Below are 20,361 nucleotides of genomic sequence, written 5' to 3' on the forward strand. Positions count from 1 at the left end.
TTTGCAGCTTTCTAGAGTGTTTGCCTGTTTTTACACAATCACTGCAAAATCATGAAGTTGATCCTGATGGTTAATTTGTAAATGGGTATTTAAGCAACTTAAGATTCATAATAACTTACAAAACCTTGATTTGTATGGTGAACGACTGGTTAAAACCTGTGAGTTTTGTCAACTCTGCTTTGGACTTTGGACTTCAGTGTCTTCTGGTGAAGCCACCTAATGAGGAAAAGACCTTCATTTACTGTACACACAAGGCGCTGCTGTATGTGTGGCACAGCTACTCGTGACCTGCCTGGTTCTGTCTCACGTTTCATTGCTCCAGGTCCAAACTGATCATGTTTACCTTTAAGTCAGATACTCATCTAGTTTAGAGTTAGAAGCAGAAGCCTCCAGTACCATTCATTTGTCCCATTAGACTTTGCTAAATCTATGTTTACCTCACCTCGCTTACTTCCGTAAGTAACTTCATTTTGTTTGTTTTTTTACAGTTAAATCTTTTAATAAAGGTTCTTGCTTATAGTTTTATTACATTTGGACGCGTATTATTCATCAAAAACATAGAGCCCCCAGCACTATTACCGCAGTTATGATAAACATGAATTAGCATAAATACTGCCTGTAGATGAACCACTACTAACATTACTGCGCACACACCAGAAACTCGATCAGCCACTACTAACACGCCAATTGCCACGTGCTAACAAATCGATATGGTGTTTCTCATACAGAAAGGTAACCGACATATGACGTGATTTGAGGTTTCCATTGAAGGGGAGGAGAAAAGCGCGGTGCGACACTGCGTCTCTGCTCATTCACTTCCCGAAACTCCCGCACAACGCAGCGTCTAAAACAGCGTCAACTTCAAAACATATCGGATATAGCGACGACGGAAGGAATGCGGACGGCTACGTAACCAGCTCAGACGGTAAGAATTAAAAAGCTACTAAACTATTTGCCGCACGCCGAGAACAGCGCCGTGTGTGGGCTGCTAGCTGCGGCCAACTAGCTAACTAACATCAGTTGACCGCGGCGGCTAGCTCCGCTTGGTTCAACGTCTTTCCCGTCACAGCTGGAGAGCATGGACGCCAGTTGGAGTTGGAGGTTGGAGGAGAGCCATGTCCTTTATGGTTTGTGCAGGATCGTTGGATTCACAGCCCGGTGGATTTGTCTCGCTCTGGCTTAACGCGTGCTCTCACGACAGTCGCACAAGTGCTGAAAGACGGTTAATGTAAGAAACGAGGTTAGCTTCACTTAAAAGTAGAAACCGCAACGGAACAAAACATTGGAAACATCCCGTTGACGTTAACGTCTGAATATCGATGGGACGTAAATGGTGGTAGAAACAAACGAAGACCCCCCCCCCCCCAAAAAAAAGAAGACTCAAAATGTGCATTTTTGGGGGGCTTTTAAGGTATCCGACCTTAAACAGTCAACACTGTTTGGCGATAATGTTATATCAGCCAGTTAACCTATGATTACTATACGTGTTTAAATAAAAATGTTTGCCCAACTTTTAACAGTTTGCAAACCACTCAAAAGTTTCCTTCCCTATTCGAGTTTGCTACATTCTGTCGCCGATTGTAACACAAAGCGACATCTTGCATCGAGTTTAATGACAAATGGAGTTTATTAATGGATAACCACTTGTGACGGGCGTGGGATAATGACGTAGTTATCTGGTTAATGTCAGTGAGCGTCGAACCGGGGTCACCGATTGCGTCATTTCCATTCCTGTCATCCTTTTTTTACTTTTTGCAATATATGTATATTTCATGTGTAGTCTCGTCTGCAGAACAAAAGGCTCTGCATGGCGCCCCCCACCAAGGGGGTCCATAATTGAAGTAGGCGAACAGCAGTGCAGGGGGGGACGAAGAACCACCAATCTTGTTTTTCACAATAATAGTTCAGATATTTTCCACCTGAAACTTTACAACTGAGGGAATATGGGAAAGACTTAAGACTTATAAGACACTTAAGACTTTTTAAAAATTGTAATTAGTTTTCTAACACATTTTGTTCCAAATGTACACAATAACTGTACAGTTGAGTTCCGAATACATATTTAAATACATAACAATTTAATTAGATGTAAAAGCAATTATGTTGATCCATTTGAAATAAACTATAAAATCCCAAAAAATGCATCCTAATTTTCCCACCTCTGTTATTTGATTGTGGAAATGTGAAGGGTTCACCCCTGCATGTGTTTTTTTTTTCTCAGTTATTTTAGGTTAAAACCTTGTAGCCTATCATCAGTATGCCTAACAACACCTTCTGTCAGACTCTCACTGGGTTTATGTGGCTTTTGTTAATTAGTGTTATCTTTCTGCATCAGAGTTTTTTTATTTTGTATTTTCCTGCATTATTTTGTTTGAGTAGGCTAAATGTTGCAGGACCTGTCCTCTCAACTGCCGTATTTCCCGTTCACGTCGTGTTGTTCCAGTTCTGGTATTATGAGCTGCGTTTGTTTTGCCTCTACCGTTGCCATTGCTACATGTTTTCCCAAAGGAAGTTGCTGTTGATTAGGTAAGTGGCCGTCCCTTGTGGGTTAGTTAATACTGAAAGTGAACACCATGCCATGGAAACTGCATGAGCCACCAAAGCATAAAGACGAAGAGGCAAAGCAGGAGGAAGAAAGGGCACGATGCATCTTTTTTTTTTTTTTTTTTTTTTTACCCCCTCTCCTCAGCAGTCCCAGTCGAGTTGGACTCGAGGCAACTGCCATAGATACATGTACCAGCTGCACCCTTGATGAATGGCCAGGGCTCAGGCTGAGTTGCCATGACAAGGACGCTGGCACGCGTTGTTATGCAGACACGTCTTTTCTTGTGGCATGTTTGCTCTTTTTTTTTTTTTAAATTGCCTGATCTTGTTTGGATAAGGTTTAAAAGAAAAGGTTTGCTTACTTATACAGAACCTGAATGACGTTTCACCCTAAGTCTGATTGTAGTTTATGTGAAGAGAGCTCTCTGATATCCTAGCTTCCTGGCAAAGAAAAATAATCCTGTTGATAAAGAGTCGTCTGCGGTCTGCTGACTAGCTCTCTTCAGGCCATTTTCACCACTTTATGTGGTATTAAAATTTCATTCCAAAATCGATTTAAATACCCCTAATTGTTAATTATGTTCTACTCATAGGTCCTAACTATAAAGGTTTGGAACAATGATACAATCCAGATGTGAAATACAGCAAGTGTTCTTTTCTTGTTTTAGCTTTCATTTTGTGTCCATAAAATGACAGCCGGATGAATGAATATTCTTTTGAAATACATAGTAAACTATATAGTCTAAAGGTAAAGTTTGGATTAGGCCTGTCTCATCTAAATGGTGATCTTTATAATGGGTTAACCACCTGTCAGCAAATTAACGGGCTAAAATTAGCTCCACCTTTGCCAACTGTGATCTTTGGCCCTTATTTTTTATTTTAGTTTTGCCATGATTACCACATACCTCCTGAATAAAATAGTTTAACTGGTACTACTTGAGTATTAACATTGTGTACTTCTACCACCCCTGGACTCCTTGTATCACATTTTGCTGCATATGGGGCTGTGTGGAGATGCAGATTATTCAGAGTGGCCATGCTGACCCTTGTCGTCCACAACATTAAGATGACCAGTGTTGACCGTGTGGCTGATCAGGACTGCAGGCAGGCTAGTTCAGCAGCTGTTCGCTTCTCCTCAGCATTGTCTTGCTGAAATATGCAAGGTCTTCCCTGAAAGAGACCTTATCTTGATGGGAGCATATGTTGTTCTAAAACCTGTACTTTTCAGCATTGATGGAGCCTTTCCAGATGTGTAAGCTGCCCATGCCGTAGGCACTAATGCACCCCCATACCATCAGAGATGCAGCCTTTTGAACGGTCTGCTGATAACAAGCTGCATGGGCCCTCTCCTCTTTAGTCTGCAGAAGGGGGTGTCTGTGGTTTCCAAAGACAACTTCAAATTTTAATTCTTCTTACCACAGAACAGTTTTCCATTTTGCCTTTGACCCTTTTAAATGAGCTTTGACCCAGAGAACACAGCGGCATTTCTGGTTTGTGTTCACATATGGCTTCTTCTTTGCACATTGCAGCTTTAAATAACATTAGTAGATTGCACAGTGAACTGTGTCAGTTACAGTCAATGATTTCTGGAAGTGTGTAAGGCTGGGGCTGGCTGAGGGCCCAAAGACCATGCACATCTAGTTTTGACCATCGGCCTTGTCCCTTGCACACAGAGATTCTTCCTGATCTTTTGATATCATTTACTGTATATGGTGCAATCTACAAAGTCTTTGCAAATTTACGTTGAGGAAAATTTTTCTAAAATCATTCGCCGTTTTTTTTGGAATAGGTTGTCGCAAAAACCTCTGCCCCTCTTTATAGTCGAGAGGCTCTCGCTCTCTGAAATGCTGATATTTGGTTTATGTTCAATTGTGAATAAAATACATTAAATGTTGGTTTTAAGCTCCAATAACAAGAGAAGCATTCGCACAGGGTTTCACAGAGATCTGCTCTAAGCAGTAAGAGCAAGTAAGGGTGAATTTTAACCTCAGTGGTGGTTATCATAGAGGCCTTAGTAGAATCAAACCTTGATGTTGACAAGCCAGAGAATAGCCGAGCCTCAAAGTGAAACAGTAAAGTCACATCAATCATTTAGACATATTTATTTTGAAACCAAAGGATGGGCATGCTGCAGCTATTATGCAAGGTAAGACAACACGGCATTACACCAGACTTTTTGACAGGTAGATGTTTAAAAACATGTCCTGATCCAATCTCGAAATGCTACTTGGGTCATTTGAGCCAGGTATCTGCTGAGAAGCATCGGTGGCAGGATGTGTAACAGTATCACTTTAAACGAAGTGGAATCAAAATACTGGTAATTTTATGAAGTTTATTGTCAAAGTTCAAAGTTGTAGAAAACATTACTGTCTACGTGAGAAAGGCACCACATTTGCCATCTGGATCCTTGACAGCACATTTGCATGTTTGACATTTACAGCTTGTTATACCATTGCTACAGTTGTGTGCAGGAAAGATAAGTAAAGAGTGACAGGGAGAGAGTCCTGTGGCAGTTTATTATAAAATGGCTTACTTAAGGAAAAAGTACAGGCAGCTTCTTTTAACTGCAGCAGTGCTTGGTCTTTAAGAGGGGAGAAGTTTAAAGACTGTTAGATTCTGTTCTCTTTTTTTTAAAAAAATCAGAAATAGCATCGATCAGCCTAACGATCACCAAAATGTGAACATTTGTGCATGGAGTGCTATGAGAAAATACGATTTTAATGAATTTAAATAGTTACAAAATTCAACATGTGGTTATCGGTGCTGACAAATAAATGAAGATACTTCGCCTCGTCCCCTTCCTCTTGTACAAATGACTTAGTCACAGTTAGCCCATTTGAACTGTGAAAGTTCAAATGGGCGAACTGTCACATTTGAACTATGACAGTTCAAATGGCTATGACTAATATATGGCTGGATATTGTTAAAACTTTTTTTGATACCTTTTTTGATATGATACCTTGACTTGCTTTGATATCTTATTTTCAATGTGGTCTAAACAAAACATCACAGCTTACTTTTTCTATCATGTGTGCCTCCTGTACGCTCTGGCCAGGCACCACCACTTACTGAAAGCTCTTTCTCACCTCAGACCGCTTCTCATTCGGACAATCTCCGGCTGTTTGATACTTGTTTAAAACACAAATCCGGAGCTCTTATGTTGAAGAGAAAATAGTCTACCAGAACCTGGTCAACTTTAAGATACTTTGTTAGGTTGAACATTATTGTACATGCAGTTCTTATTTTAGCTTGTTCATAGCGCTTATGTTAACACATAGCAGTGGTAGATGGGGCAATAACTGAAGTTATTGCTTTGGCTTTATGTTTATGCTTGTTGATTTGGCGTTGGGAGTTTTTATGCCAGGTGCCCTTCCTGCTGCATCCTCCCATTTTTATTCGGGCTTGGGACTGGCACCAAGGTAGCCCTTGGTGGCTGGGTAGGGCCACACCAGGTGGTGTGGAATTCGATCCGTGGCCTTCTGTATGCCAGCTCGATGCTCTACCCATTGAGCCATCAGATCCCTGCATTGCTGTAATCAGGAATCCCTTTAAAAATAGAAAGACTTGTAGACTTTGGAGTTAGTATAGCTTGTATAGTTAATAGAGAATATTTCACTCTAAATTGATTGCTGGGGTTTGCAGTCAGCCTGATATGGTTGTTACAGCAGGTTACCTGCCTACATTTTGTTTAGTTTTTTTGGCTAAGAAGTATGTCGACTCATTCAAACATGTCAGTTTGGGGAAAGGATACGGGGCAGCTTTTTTTTTTTTTTTTCTTCAGAATCATTAAAGTTGGGGTTTGGAATGGATGCCCTTTGGCATGAGAGGGTGTGCACACATGCACACTAACACACGTTAAAATGTCCATTCCTATGCAAAACAAAGTTGTTAGTTTTTTTTTCTCCTGAGTATTTAGTTACTGGCCTGTACCTTTTTTGAGTTACAGGGCCTTCACAGGCCCAAGTCACACAGCCACATAGGACTATAGAAATCTGCTGTAAATAATTATTTTCCCTGAAAGATTTGCAGCTGAATTTGCACTGAAGCAGAGATGGACTGCTTCTCTACCCTGTGTTCTTCTCATTTAATGTAAACCAGCTGTGTCTGGAATTTCAAGCTTGGATAATTATCGACTGTAAAACAAACAACAGCAGGTAGTAAATGATTGTTGCTCTTGAAAGTATGATTTGTACAGAAATGCTACTGATCAGTAGTAGTAAAAATTTATTCTGGTTTTGGGGCCAATAGAGACTGAGGGATCAGGCTTGTTCACTTTTTCTGTGCTTACCCTCACTGTGGGACTCTTGTTTATCTCTCTCTGGGACTGCTGTGGCTCGTGCATGAGTTCCGTGCTGTCCTTTTAGCAACTCTCATACTATTAATCCTTTATTTTCATGCCTGCTCTTTATTCTGACCCTCATGCCTGCATATCTGTTATTCATCATTCGTTCATTGCATGCATGAGCATACCATATACATGTAATATTAATGCCCCACGGGAAGAAAAAAATATCCTGTATGCGCAGTTACTCTTTTAAAGTACACATTGTGCAGTGAAGTAAAAAAATAAGAGTGGCGGTGCTGACAAAGAGTTGCTTTGGTATGCTGGAGTATGTTATGTCATGCCAAAACTGCCTCTTAATAAATTTTAAAATGTGGGGAGGAAGGATATTCGTCCAAAAAAAGACGGTGAAGTTAAAAGCACATAGTGTAACCAGATGGTTGGCTGCTCTCCCTCTCCAGCTCCTCATGGTTTGTTTTGTCTTGCTCTCTCTCTTTGTTTCACCCTACATCCTCAGCCTTTTAGTTAGCACTGACATATTTGTTATATCTATTCACTGGGTCTGATATTTATTATTCTTATTAAGTCAGTACCTGTGCTTTGTAAAAAAAAAATAAAAAAAAAAATAAAAAAAAAAATAAAAAATTCCTGCTGCCAAGATTTCCTTCTTCATAAGGCAGTTCAAGCTCAGTATTGCTCCAAATCTTTAACACGGACTAGGCTTAGCATTTTTACCCTTTTGTAGAAGCAATTCCATAGCTCATTAGAGACTAATGTCACGCTGAAATATGGGACAATAGGTTGGGAAACTCCTAGAAAGATTGAATGTAAAATGCTTAGTCATGCAGGAGAATTCATGCTTATTAGTGACTAATAAGCATGTATTGGTCAGATTAGTATTTTTGAAGTTCTTCTCTGTACTGCCTCTGATCTTTGAGTGGTGGTATAAAGATGTCAGTAAAAGCTTATGTATGTACAGTATGTACGGTGCAGGCAAAGTGAATTGTGATGTCTTGTAAGGTGCAGGCAAAGTGAAATGGGTCAAGCTCCCATCTGCTCAGTTTAAAAAAAATAAATAAAAAAATAAAAAATTGCAGTCACAAACAGAGGCTCTCATAATTCCAAACCTTCATTATCATTGAACTAGAAAAAAAAAATACAGAGATACAGAAACGCTACCCTTTAGCTTAGATGAGTTTGTCAGATTTCATTAATATTTTGTAACAAAAACCCCTTTCAGAGATGCAGTGGAATTCACACACTTTCCAGCTTTTCTCTGGGGTGGGTGTATGTGTTAATGGTGTTGGCCCTGGCATTACGTGGACTTAGTCAGCTCCCTAGTGCTGTGAAACCAGGCACATACAAACAACTGAAGGTGAAGAACTCATTCATTCAGAAGAACACAACTACAATGTCAATGAAATTCGTGAATAACTTACAAACAGATCAAAGACTAAAAAATAAAATAGAGATGACCCCTGAATTACACCACACCATTGCCACACCGTTGTGTTTTGGAGTATGATGCATGTGAAGGGAGATCCATCGAAATTATTTTATGGTCAGGCATCCAAGTCATATACTTGGAGATTAGAGATGGGGATAGAGTCAGTAATGAACAAGTCGAGGATGTGGCCCTTACTATGAGTGGGGATCTCAAAAATTCTGCTTCCGGTTTAAGCAGTCCAGCAGTTCTAATAACTCAGCAGCAAAATGATTACAGAGTGAAATCCAGGTGTTGTTTTTAATGGCCCGTAAATAAGTACTGTTACTGAGAGTGGATGTTTACATTTATTTGCCAGACATTCAAAAGACAATTTAGGAAGAGGGAGGGGTGACAGTTTTAAATCTGTGTGGTGATTTATGGCTAGATCCTCCGGTGGTGCAGGCTTTTTCAAGGAAGGTATATCCAGTGAGGCAGAACTCCTTTAAAACTGAGTAAACCTCAGGTTTATGACAGGCCACAGTCCGCTAGTCAGGTCCAAGGGCAATGGGAGACGTTATAGTTAATTATTTTTTAGTTTTACCTTTTGTGTAATTGATTTGAAACAAAACTGGAAATTAAGGTATAAAATCGTTAATGCAAAATATGTAGGTCAGAGGTTGGCAGCTACTTTTGTTTCAAACTGTTTAAATACATTTTTATTGGTCTTGTTCAGCCTTTCCAGCAGCCTTGGATACATTAAGTGGGATTAGGATTAGTGATTAGTGAGGCTGGTTACTTTAACAACCTTTAATTGAATTGTGACTAAGAAGCAGAGCAGAGTTGTGCAAGTTTGGCAAATGCAGAATTGCAGCAACACAGCTATGAATTTAAAATCGTGGTATTAGAAACTTTTTATCTACGTGGTGCTGCATGGCTTCCTTTCTTTCATCTTTCATTCATTAGGTAGGCGTCTGCACTAGAACCCATGCGAGGCCTAATTGGACAAAGCCATCCAAATCTGCTGTTGACTATCCAATTGTGCTCCATGCAAACAAAGAAAATTTATTTTATTTTATTTTTTTTAGGCTCTGTATTGCACACAATCATTGTTTATATCTGAAGTAGAAAATCTCTGATGTCAGCAGTATAAACTAAAGGGTGTCCCTCCTCCTACTGTGTTTTGTCTTTCAGAGCTGTGCTGGATTGATTGGTCCAATTCTGTCCATCCATTGCTTCCAGTGGCTGTTGGCCCAGTAAGCTGCTTGAGCTGTGTAGAGCTGTGGATTGCATCATTATGGGACAATAGCAGTGGGAAGCAAACCTCCTCTGCTTCCTCCACCTCCTCCCCCATTTCTTTTTCTCTCAGCTGACCTACCACCGAAGCTGTTCCCTCTAATAAATACAGTCCCTCAAACCCATCCACACGCACACAACCCTCTGACCACTCCTCCCTTGCAGGTCATGGTTCACTCCCCCTGACTTTCCATCCAGTCAGGCAATGAGTTGCTGGAAGCTGTATAATCCTCTGTAAAGTATAGGGCCTCTAGGCTGCATATGCACCCTTTTGTCATGGCGGCAGTTGTTGTTGCAGAGGCCTCCCTCAGCAAAGGGCATGGGGGAGAGCAGAAGGCAGCATAAAGCCCACAAAGGAAGGAGGGGAGAGGGAGAGAGAGGGAGTGAGAGACACTAAAGCTGCCTTTTACTTTACCAGAGAAGAATGAGCTTCACATGACAATGGATGGACTTTAGTGGGGTTGAAACTACATGATGGTGTACTGACATTATCACCCTACACCAATTAAAAATTGGACCAGCAGTCAACTTTGGACATATTTTCCAGATACTGACCTGAAACAAGAAATGAACTAAATAATAAAATAATAAAAGGCCTTTTTTTCTTTTTTTTTCTTTTTTTTTTCTTTTTTACTTGGCAAAGCATATTTTTCTATTTTCACTTTTCTTGGTGTTCCTTTTAACGACAGACTACCATAAGTGCCTTTTGTTTTACCTTTGTCTACTTAAGTAACTCAACTTCCACGGATTGTCAGCAACTTGGCATTATATAACTCCCATTGATATAGCGTTTTGCCATATTTAAGAGCAGCTGCAGCGACGACACCAGCCTTCATCAAGTACACAGTTGACAATCGTAACTTTTAATCTCTGCTTGGGGAGAACTTCTAAATCCACAAGACATCCTGTGCTGCCCCCTCCAGACATCTTGTGGTTTTGAAGACGCAGAACCATCACCATGTTCACTATCCAGTCCAAATGGCGCTACCTTTTTATGTTCCTGGGCATCCAGCTGGTGGTTATGGCACTACTTTCACGAGAGGGATACCAGAAGAGGGTCAATTACTTTATTCGTATCTTTCGCAAGCCTGACACCACTAGCTTGCAAGGGCGCAACCATACATCAGCCAGCATCACTGGAGGGGATGTATATGCCAACCTCTCTACCCTACCCAAAGCTCACAGCCATGAAGATGGCATGCCCTACTGCCCCAAGACATCCCCTTTTATAGGTGAGTGTCCTTGTTTACCTTTGTTTCAGTCCATAGGTGACTTACACATAATGCATATGTCTACATCTCTTCTAAAGACAGCAACAATCCATGAACAGTATATATGAACAATTTTGCATATTATCACTGTCGTCATGTTGTTACAGATGGCAGCCCAATGTCCTTCTGTAAATATGAAATGTTCCACAATCCTTCACCATTTCAGTGATGAAAATGAACAGCAAATCAGTTGATTTTAGAATCCAGTTAAATATTAGAGTCTGACCTTGTGGTGTTTTTTTTTTTTTTAATCCAGCTTAGTAGTCATTTTATGCACCTGCTTATTTTGCCCTAGATTTTCATGCAGTTTGCCGGAAATTTAAATTGTCTACACATTATACTGTTATTAAAAGTTGAGAATTATCTTGATAAATATGGCATTTTTGAATCACAGTATTATGGTGTTACTTGACACTCTTGTTCAGTAGCAGCAATAAACATTACAAACATTACACTGTTCAGTGTATAAGGTCCTATGTGTAATGTCTTGCACAGTTAACAATTATGATTTTAATCCTTTTAGGGCACTTAGTCAAAAACTGTTCAATTTAAAATCACCCTTTCAACAATGTCCCCTGTGATGTAAAGAGGCGCAGGTTTCTAAGTCTATCTTAACCAACTCCTTTCGTTTTTAAGCGGTTGAGTGCCCGATTGTTGTCGGAGCACCAGACACTGGGTTTTTCAACTAAAGTGAGACAGAAAATTTAGTGGTAATTTATTATTTTATTTAAAAGCTTTAAATATAAATGAATAAGAGGGGCACTCTGAGAAGCCAGGAGAAGATCAGGATTTCACTGTGTGTGGTACTGGAGTAACCTGATCACTTAAGTGCATGTAAATGGAGTCGTTGTTCTCTCCAATTAATCATTCAGTAATTCTGAAAAAATAAAAAATCTTGAGTCAAACATCTGACAGTACATGAGGCACATTACAGACTTGGATTAACAACGTATTGTTGTTTAGTTTGGAGCTGCAATGTTTAATCTTTAAACTAAAAAGCAGCAAAAGTGATAAAACCAGCTGGTAAAAAAAACATGATATAATATATTTATGAAATGAAGGCTCATAAATAATGATGAGCTCCTATATTGGATTCAAAAAGATCTGACGCCTGATTGCAATGTTTTTTAATGCAATGGGATGCAAAGTTTGAAAGTAAAGGGCACCCAATGTTTGAGGCAGGCGCTACGACAGGGAGTGTGGTTTTAGGGTATATATGTCTGTAAACGCTCGCTGACGCTATTGACAGTATTATCGATACTCAGAATGAAACCCACCCGTACCATCTGTTTTCTTGTGTGGTTTAGTTTGTAATGCCACAAACACATTTTTGGAGAGTGCTTTCTGGATTGTTTCCATCACAACCAAATCTAGCAGGGCCTTTTTTGACAAAATGGATCTAGGACTGCAGCTAACTGTTATTACTGGTTAATCTCAGACTTTTTTATCATTAGTCTGTAACATGTAGTTGTTATAAAACATTTTATGTACAAAGGCGCTTGTATGTCCAACTAACAGCCCAAATTCCACTTTCTAAATTTTAAGTAATGTAAAAGCTTCATTTTGTGACAACCATTAACTCTCAATAGTCTCAGAAATACATTAAAGAAAATTAATTTAAAATCAAAAAACAATTTAAAAACAAAAAACAAAATCAAATCAGTATTTTGAAACTTTGTGGGAATAACTTCAGACCTCTGTAAACTTTGCACGTCTGGATATGCAAACTTAATCTTCTTGACAGGTCCTCTCAAGCTCCATTCAGGCTCCGTTCTTTACACAATTGTTCTATAGTGTTTAAGTCGGCACTTTCCTTGGCGCGTTCAAGTACAGTCAGATGTCATAAAGATGCCAGGGCATTGTCAAAGGCGAACTCTTTCTCCGGTCTCAAGTGTTGTACATTCTGAAGCAGGTTTTCTTCAGACCACTCTGTATTTGATTGTGTTCATCATTCTTTCAATTTGGTTTAGTCTTCCGTGTCCCTGCCACTGAGAAGCACCATTGGACTAACTTCAGGTTGGCTGCTCTACATCTGGTCTTTACTCAAAATGGCTTCTGTCTGGCAGATGAAGTGCTTTGAGATGGTTGTTCGGCACACGATTTACTTAAACTAAAGAAAACGTCAGAAGTAAAAGGTTTTACTTATGTAAAACAGACTTCTGAATTTTGAATGCATATACAACTGTCTAAATATGTTTTTGTTGTTAATCATGAGAATGGCATTTCTATGCATTTATTTTAGTGTATGACCCAATAAAATGTGCTCAAAGTGGAGGAGTCTGAATGCTCAACGAAGTGACTGTATGTTATTATTGTTAAATATTGCTGGAAAATTGACCTGGATAACTACAAACCGAGTTACCTGATTTCTCACCGTAAAGACACCTGCAACTTTGGTGTTGCTGTTGCCTCTCATTCAAATTCTCTGCTCTCACGCTCTACCCACAATATTTGCCATCACTCCCTATCTTATCTTATACTGGCAATCACAGACTGGTTTCTGCTCACAGGTGGCCCGATTCATGTCAGCTTCCCATCGGGACTAACGCTAGCAGAGGTTCAAAGGAAAAATCCACTTGTGGTACGTGGCGGACGCTACCGACCACCTGACTGCGAGGCGAGGCACCGAACAGCCATCATCATTCCCCACAGACAGCGAGAACACCACCTTAAGTTCCTTCTCTATTACCTACACCCTTTTCTGCAACGACAACAGCTGAATTATGGAATTTATATAATTCATCAGGTGAATTTTAAAAAATTAAATAAATGCAGATTTCACATTTTGTATAAACAGTTTTGGTTTTTTTTGTTTTTTTGAGGAGTATTTACAGCTGACATCTTATTTGTTTGCTCTGTGTGCACAGTAAATGCTTAAGTTGGTGTCTACTATACTTGTGCCCTCTACTGTGCTGACACTCAATGTGCACGTTAGAGGTTGAGGAGGCTCAAGTGGCTTAGGTTTAATCCCCTTAGCTACTTGTAACATTTCATTCATATTTACTCCTCAGGAATTTATCTCTTTACACCTCTTGAAGTAGAATTACAATTGCACAGTCACATTGTTGGGTCTTGGTGATGGTATTCCATCTTTCCTCTTAGCAGATGCATCAAAATGAATCTAGTTAATTGATAAACAGTGCAACAGTGTTTGTTTGTTTTATTTTTTTTTTGTTTGTTTTTTGGGATGAATCAGGGAATTAATATCTGAATAATGCATAATAACAATATAATGCAAAATTAACATTGTGGTATGGGAGGGTGAAAATGTATAAAATTAAATTTGATACCATTTTGTTGAGTAAACAAACTCTGCAAATATTTTAAAATGCTACATAAAAATAAATGGTTTTCAATTGGATTTCTAAACATGGCTTTCTGTTAATGATCAACACCTTTATGTAGTTCAATGGTCTCTTCCTGTTTTTGAAGGTCTATTGGTTATTGGATATTAGCTACTTAGTGTTTCAGTAAGTACAAATTTTTTTACAGTTAAATGGAATGATTCCAGAAAAGTGATGTGGCATTTGCTGTAGAGAAAAGGATCCATACAATTCAATACATACACTTGCAGTTATTAGTACTAATTCATTGTGTAATGTAGTCAATGTACAGAAGGTGGCTGAACATGCGAGAAATGACAATTTTCGGCAGGTATGCTACACTTGAATTATATGAAAAATGACATTCCAGACTATAAAAACACAATGAATTAATACTTGCAATGTTGCTGAATGTAGCAACTCTTCTCTGTAAGTTCATGTGTCTGTGTTTATTCCACAGGCTGGCAACTACACTTTTAACCGAGCAAAGCTGATGAACGTTGGTTTCCGGGAAGCTATGAGAGAAGAGGACTGGGACTGTCTCTTCTTCCATGATGTGGACCTTATTCCGGAAGACGATCGCAACACGTACATCTGTGACTCTAACCCTAAGCACGCAGCCATCGCTATGGACAAGTTTGGCTACAAGTATGTCTTCTTGCCTCTGAATGTTGGGTTAGACCCATAGCAAATCCTGCGCTTAACTTTTATTTGTATTTTTTTATCATTATTGCTCTCTAGGCTCCCATATAAAATGTACTTTGGGGGAGTTTCAGCTCTGACACCACTACACTACCTCAAAATGAATGGCTTTCCCAACAACTACTGGGGCTGGGGTGGAGAGGATGATGATATTGGAGTCAGGTGAGAATATTTTTGCTTTTTTCTAGATCTAAGCTCTGCTTTATTGTTGACAAAGCTTGATTCTGGTGAAAAAGTTGCTTATATGACATTGATATTAAAACCATAGTCACGGTATTCACTATTCTATAAAAATGTACAAGTTATGTAGCAGGGGCACAGAGTAGCACTAAAACGGAACATCGGACCGTGGTAATGTTGCATGCAGCCATTACTTATGTCATGCTGTTGATAATCCTCCTCCAACTCAGTAAAAAATTTCTGTTTAGGTTATTTTGGTTTGTGTTCTCTTTAAAAACATAAAGAGTTGTGTGTCCAGTGAAATACCAATTTGTTTTCGTCTTCTCAGGGTGTCTTTGGCGGGAATGTATATCACTCGTCCATCACTGAAAGTTGGCCGTTACAAGATGATTAAACATAAGCTGGACAAAGGCAATGATGTGAATCCAAAAAGGTACAGCAAGCAAGTTGTATTGGGACATTGTATTCAGAGAAGCCTGAAATTTATTGAGGTTAAGATGACAAACTCTACACTGCTGAAGCTTAAATTGAAACACTAGAAATGGTCATTATTGGCTATATTTAGTTTTTACTGCACAGGGAAACAGTACACAGGCTCCATTATTTACCTCTTGGTCTCTGTTGTGTTTTTCAAGATTCAACATGCTGGCCAAAACACGCCAGACCTGGAAACTGGACGGAATGAACACGGTGGGGTACGAGATAATCTCACGGCAATACTTGCCGCTCTACACCAACATCACTGTCAACATTGGCACTGAGGCCGGTTTACATCCACGTCCCCAAACACCTCCACCTCCTGCCAAAGCTGCGGTCATATCTGCAGCTAACATCCCAGCACGAGGGCCATCTGGATCTTCTACCAAACAAAAAAAGGACCGCTCAGAGAAATAGTTCACCATAAAATGCCCCTAAGCAGGATTCACTCTGATATCACTTACTGCAGGTGCAATCCTATTAGTAGATGCTGTACGGTGGCATTTATTTCTCCTCGGTGGCCAGGAGATTTTTTTGCTTGTTCTTTTCAGCTCTTTGTGGAGGATTTAGTTTGAAGAGAATCAACATTGTACTGCCTGCATTCGTGCAATTGATTGAAAGACCAGATTTATGAACTCTACAGATTCTATTAACTACAGAAAGAATTTCTCAACCCGTAGGCAATGACTCTACACTTTGGTTCCTACAGTCCTGTCACATCACTTGATTATTTCTTCCAAGGGAGTCACGTCGAGAGAGACAGGGAGAGGGTAAAAGTAGGACTCTTAAGTTTTTTATTTTTTTTTATATATTTTTTATTTATATATATATATATATATATATATATATATATATATATATATATATAAAAATAAAAATAAAAATAAACTTACACACACACACAGCACTGTGGTGACTGGATAAACCTTATGATGCCTTAGAATCTTATTTGTTTTTGTCTTTTCATTAATACTTTGTTTAGAATAGTTGATTTAATGAAGCAGTAGCTGCGTTTTTGCAGCAGTGACACTGTTCCACAACAGACTTGATGGATTTTTCTAAAGCCAATGAAATATCGTGAAGGAGTGTGTGAAGCTGTGACAGTAAGTAGTGAATGAAGGAACTTGTAACACTGCTACTACTAGTATTGCTTTTGACATAACGGTGCACATATCCTATCTGTCTGCAAATGGCTGGGACTGCTTTGAAAAAGCTATTTCACATTAGCCTGTGTATCAAGAGATGGTCCAAAGATTTCTAATCTTTTCATGGCTTTGGATGCTTTACCTATAAGAGTTGCCTCTTGACAAATGGAGTGAAATTAACTGTGGGTATAAGAACAAAATGAAACCGTTTGAGTTCCATACACAAAGGCCAATGTACAGTCCCTCTGTGCATTCACTTTGCCTATCAAATCATGTTCGTGTTTTTTAACATATCCATTATTTACATAACTTGTTTTCTTTCTTTCAGTATGAGTGTGTGAGAGGCCGCGAGTGAGGAGGAGAAGGGGGGTGTATTTGCCTTTTATCTAACAAAGCATTTGTTGGTGACATTCAGTAATCTGCATTCAGATAAGCTTGTAATTCACATCAAAATGGAGTCCTGTTTTTATATTTATATGTAAACACACTCACTGGCCACTTTATTAAGTACTAATCTAGTACAGCAGCTCTGCCATGAATTCTACTTTTACAGTGTTATAATTTGGCCACCTCTTTAATTTAAACAGGGGGGCCGGAACATTGAAACCACCTCTTCCTTTGATGCATTTCAATACTCCATTAACTACTATGACCTCAGAGAGTAGAATTATCACCTGTCACAGTTTCAACTTATAATTTTGTAAAAGTAGAATTCATGACAGAGCTGCTGTATTGGACTGCATTAGATTGTGTAGGTAATAAAGTGTCCAGTGTGTGTATTTGACTGATGTTTTCATGTACATTTGCCCCCCACCTCAATAGTGCCAACTAGCTCCATTAAAACTTTATATGCAGTTAATATCATGTACATTATATTTTAACATTTTGCCTGTTCTATATCTTCACAAAACCTTTAAGAACTGACCCAGAAAAAGCTTGTCCTCCTGCTCAGTTTGCCGTAGCCAAACATGATAGTCCAGTAGCTTTAGCCCAAAGCACAACATCGACCTATCTGGGATTGCGGTTAATGGTGTCATCGCCTATGACTTCAGCATTGACCCAGTGTCCCTACAATGTGACCCAGCAAACCAGTTCGTCATTACAAAGTTGTGACAAACACACGCCATGTCCTTCCTCCTTAACAGTGCTCTTATTGCTGCATGCTGACTCTCTGCCCTCCTCAGAGACAGATTTGCTTGTTTACATAGGGGGCAAAAAAGTTTGTTTAGTGAGTGTGGTTGTACTGACAGGAAAAGAGGCTAGACCAAAGATGAATGAATGGTTATGATTATTTAAAAAAAAAAAAAAAAAAGTGTGTGTGTACTAAATATACTCCATAAATTGTTAAAACCTTCTGTAATGCTGTATCATATCTTAATGGACAGGCGTGTTTCTTTTTAGCAATATTTGTAGCCACTTGGTTCAGTGGAAAAACACCATATTTTCATATTTTTTCTTTTTTTTTCACCAAATCTGTGTAACATTTTCTGACTTTGTGTTATAGTATTTGTTTTTTTTTCTGCTAGTGTTGATGACACAAACTCTAAAATACAATTCTAATGTGAATTCATACTGAACTAAATGCTAGCTTTTCAACATTTGGATAATATGTTTGTTTGTTTTTATAGCAAGACTAATTTATGCACGGCAAACAATTAGTAAGGCCTTGGGAATGTATTCAACACAATATGGACATCGGTTCTCACCTTGAAAAAGGAAGCATGCTGAACTGTCTCTACTGAAAACTGTCTTGTTGTGACATTGTAAATGCAAGTTTCATCTGCTATGTGCAGTGCTGCTCACTGTAAAAAAACAAAAAAAAAAAAAAAATGAATCTTTGAGCAGAATGTGCTGCACACAGGAAGCATTGTGTGTCTTTATCCTTTACTTGACCTAGTTTGTTCATTTAATTTTTTTTTTATATGTAAGCCACTTTATGTTTGCTTCCATTTGACTCCATTCTGATGTGGATAAGTTGTGCAATCATAGAAAGCAGTTATCACAGGGTAGTACTGAAGCAACTAAGGGCAATGTGACTTTGTGACGTAGTCTGCTCTCTATATGAAATCTGCACAGTCCAGAGTGGCCTTGAATTCATTATTAAAGTGATTAATAAAAATAAGAAATAATTCTGTAATTGTGTTTTTTTTTATTTTAAGTTGTCTAATTTCCAAGCACACTTTAGAAATTTCTTCAACAAAACAAAATTCCGATTTTCACACTGCTGCAAGAACTCGAATAGGTGAGTAGTTTCATGAATGGTCCACATATACTCCATAGATTTTGCTGCATCTAAAAATGAAATTTAACCTTCACTGTTTTTTTTTTTGTTTTGTTTTTTTTTTAACATGCTTTACGGTTGACACTTGTCTTCCGAATTGATTGAGTTTGTTATTCAGAAACGGTCTCAGAAGCGCAGTCCGTTTAATAATGTTGGCATTCACAGTCAACCTATTTCAAATTAAGCTTTTCATGTGTTCAGAGGATCCTATATTTCTGCTTTTTGTGTTTGTTGCTGTTACTCTGAAGCTCTTGGTGAAGTCTGTCCCGGAAAGTTGCAGAATTACTATTAATAATAATTCAAATTTCGCCCGTACATAAAGGCGTTTAGATCTTTCTGAGCTTCAGCCTAATGCACAGTAGAGGGCGCTCCATGACCACCAGCCTGTCTCAGGGCTGTATCTGCGGCTGCACTGCAAAAATTAATAATGACCCTTTCCATCAGTGGAAGGCAGCACTGCTGTCTCAAAGAAGGTCCCCAGTTTGAATGCGCTGCGGCCTTTATGTGTGGATTTGTAATGTTCTGGTTTCCCCTCACAGTCCAAAGACTTGCACCTTAGGTTATTAGTGACTGTAAACTGCCTCTAGGTGTCAGTGTGAATGTGAACGGTTGTCTGTCTGTGGTCTCCCTGATCTGTCCCCTACCACTCGCCCAGTCACTCTGAACAGGATAACTGGTTAAGATAATGGATGGATGTATTTCCATCAATGTTAGCACAGAATGCTTTGAGAAATAAGAAAAAGAAACTTATAACTATTAAATTATTGTCACATTTGCTGAATATTTTGCTTCTGTTGTGTGGAAAGCTTCAGACTATAAATGACTTAGCACAAGCACCAAATTAAGTTTTAACACATGAAAAACCATTTATTTCCTCAAAATAAAATACTTTGCTTGCAATAATTATAAGATTTCCCCCCTTATTAAAACCTTTAATCTACATGAAAACAAACGTGTGTACTGCATGGAAGATGTATCTGTCATATACAGTATGTAACATATTGATGCTTCTCTAACATTTGCAGCTTTTATTCATGCTTCAAACAATGTGTTATAGTGATTCCCTCTCTTTCATCCCTCCATCCATCCATTATCTTAACCACTCATCCAAGCTGTCCTTCGGTGAAAGGCGGGGTCCTCAATTTCATACAGATTTATATTTGTTATTTACTGAATCTGAGAGCAATACATAGAAATGTGGACATTTATGTCTGCATCATTATGTAATTTCTTTGGTTTCCCACTTTTCCAGTGAAATACTGGATCTCAAAAACCTAGATGAATTTGTCAAAAGCTTATTATGTTTCCCAGAAGAATAATCACCACTCACTGACTTTTCCTCCTTTGCCACCACAAAGTTGCAAGTGCTTTTTTTTTTTCCAGATCTTCAAATTTTGTACACATGATTATTACAGTATGAAAACCAGGATACAGTTA

The 20,361-nt window shown here is 38.8% G+C and overlaps 1 protein-coding gene across 1 annotated transcript; it reads left to right on the plus strand.

Annotated features, from left to right (window-relative positions):
* The first annotated feature begins 729 nt into the window (after positions 1 to 729).
* Positions 730 to 18,772, plus strand: si:dkey-199f5.8 (beta-1,4-galactosyltransferase 3). Its single transcript, XM_067510086.1, has 7 exons — positions 730 to 925; positions 9,444 to 10,777; positions 13,327 to 13,562; positions 14,600 to 14,787; positions 14,881 to 15,003; positions 15,350 to 15,454; positions 15,657 to 18,772. Exons 2-7 carry the CDS (start codon positions 10,504 to 10,506, stop codon positions 15,913 to 15,915), a joined length of 1,185 nt encoding a protein of 394 aa, XP_067366187.1. The 5' UTR covers positions 730 to 925; positions 9,444 to 10,503; the 3' UTR covers positions 15,916 to 18,772.
* Positions 18,773 to 20,361: the final 1,589 nt, after the last annotated feature.

This window comes from Channa argus, chromosome 7 (assembly GCF_033026475.1).
Source record: "Channa argus isolate prfri chromosome 7, Channa argus male v1.0, whole genome shotgun sequence".
NCBI classification, from domain to species: Eukaryota; Metazoa; Chordata; class Actinopteri; order Anabantiformes; family Channidae; genus Channa; species Channa argus.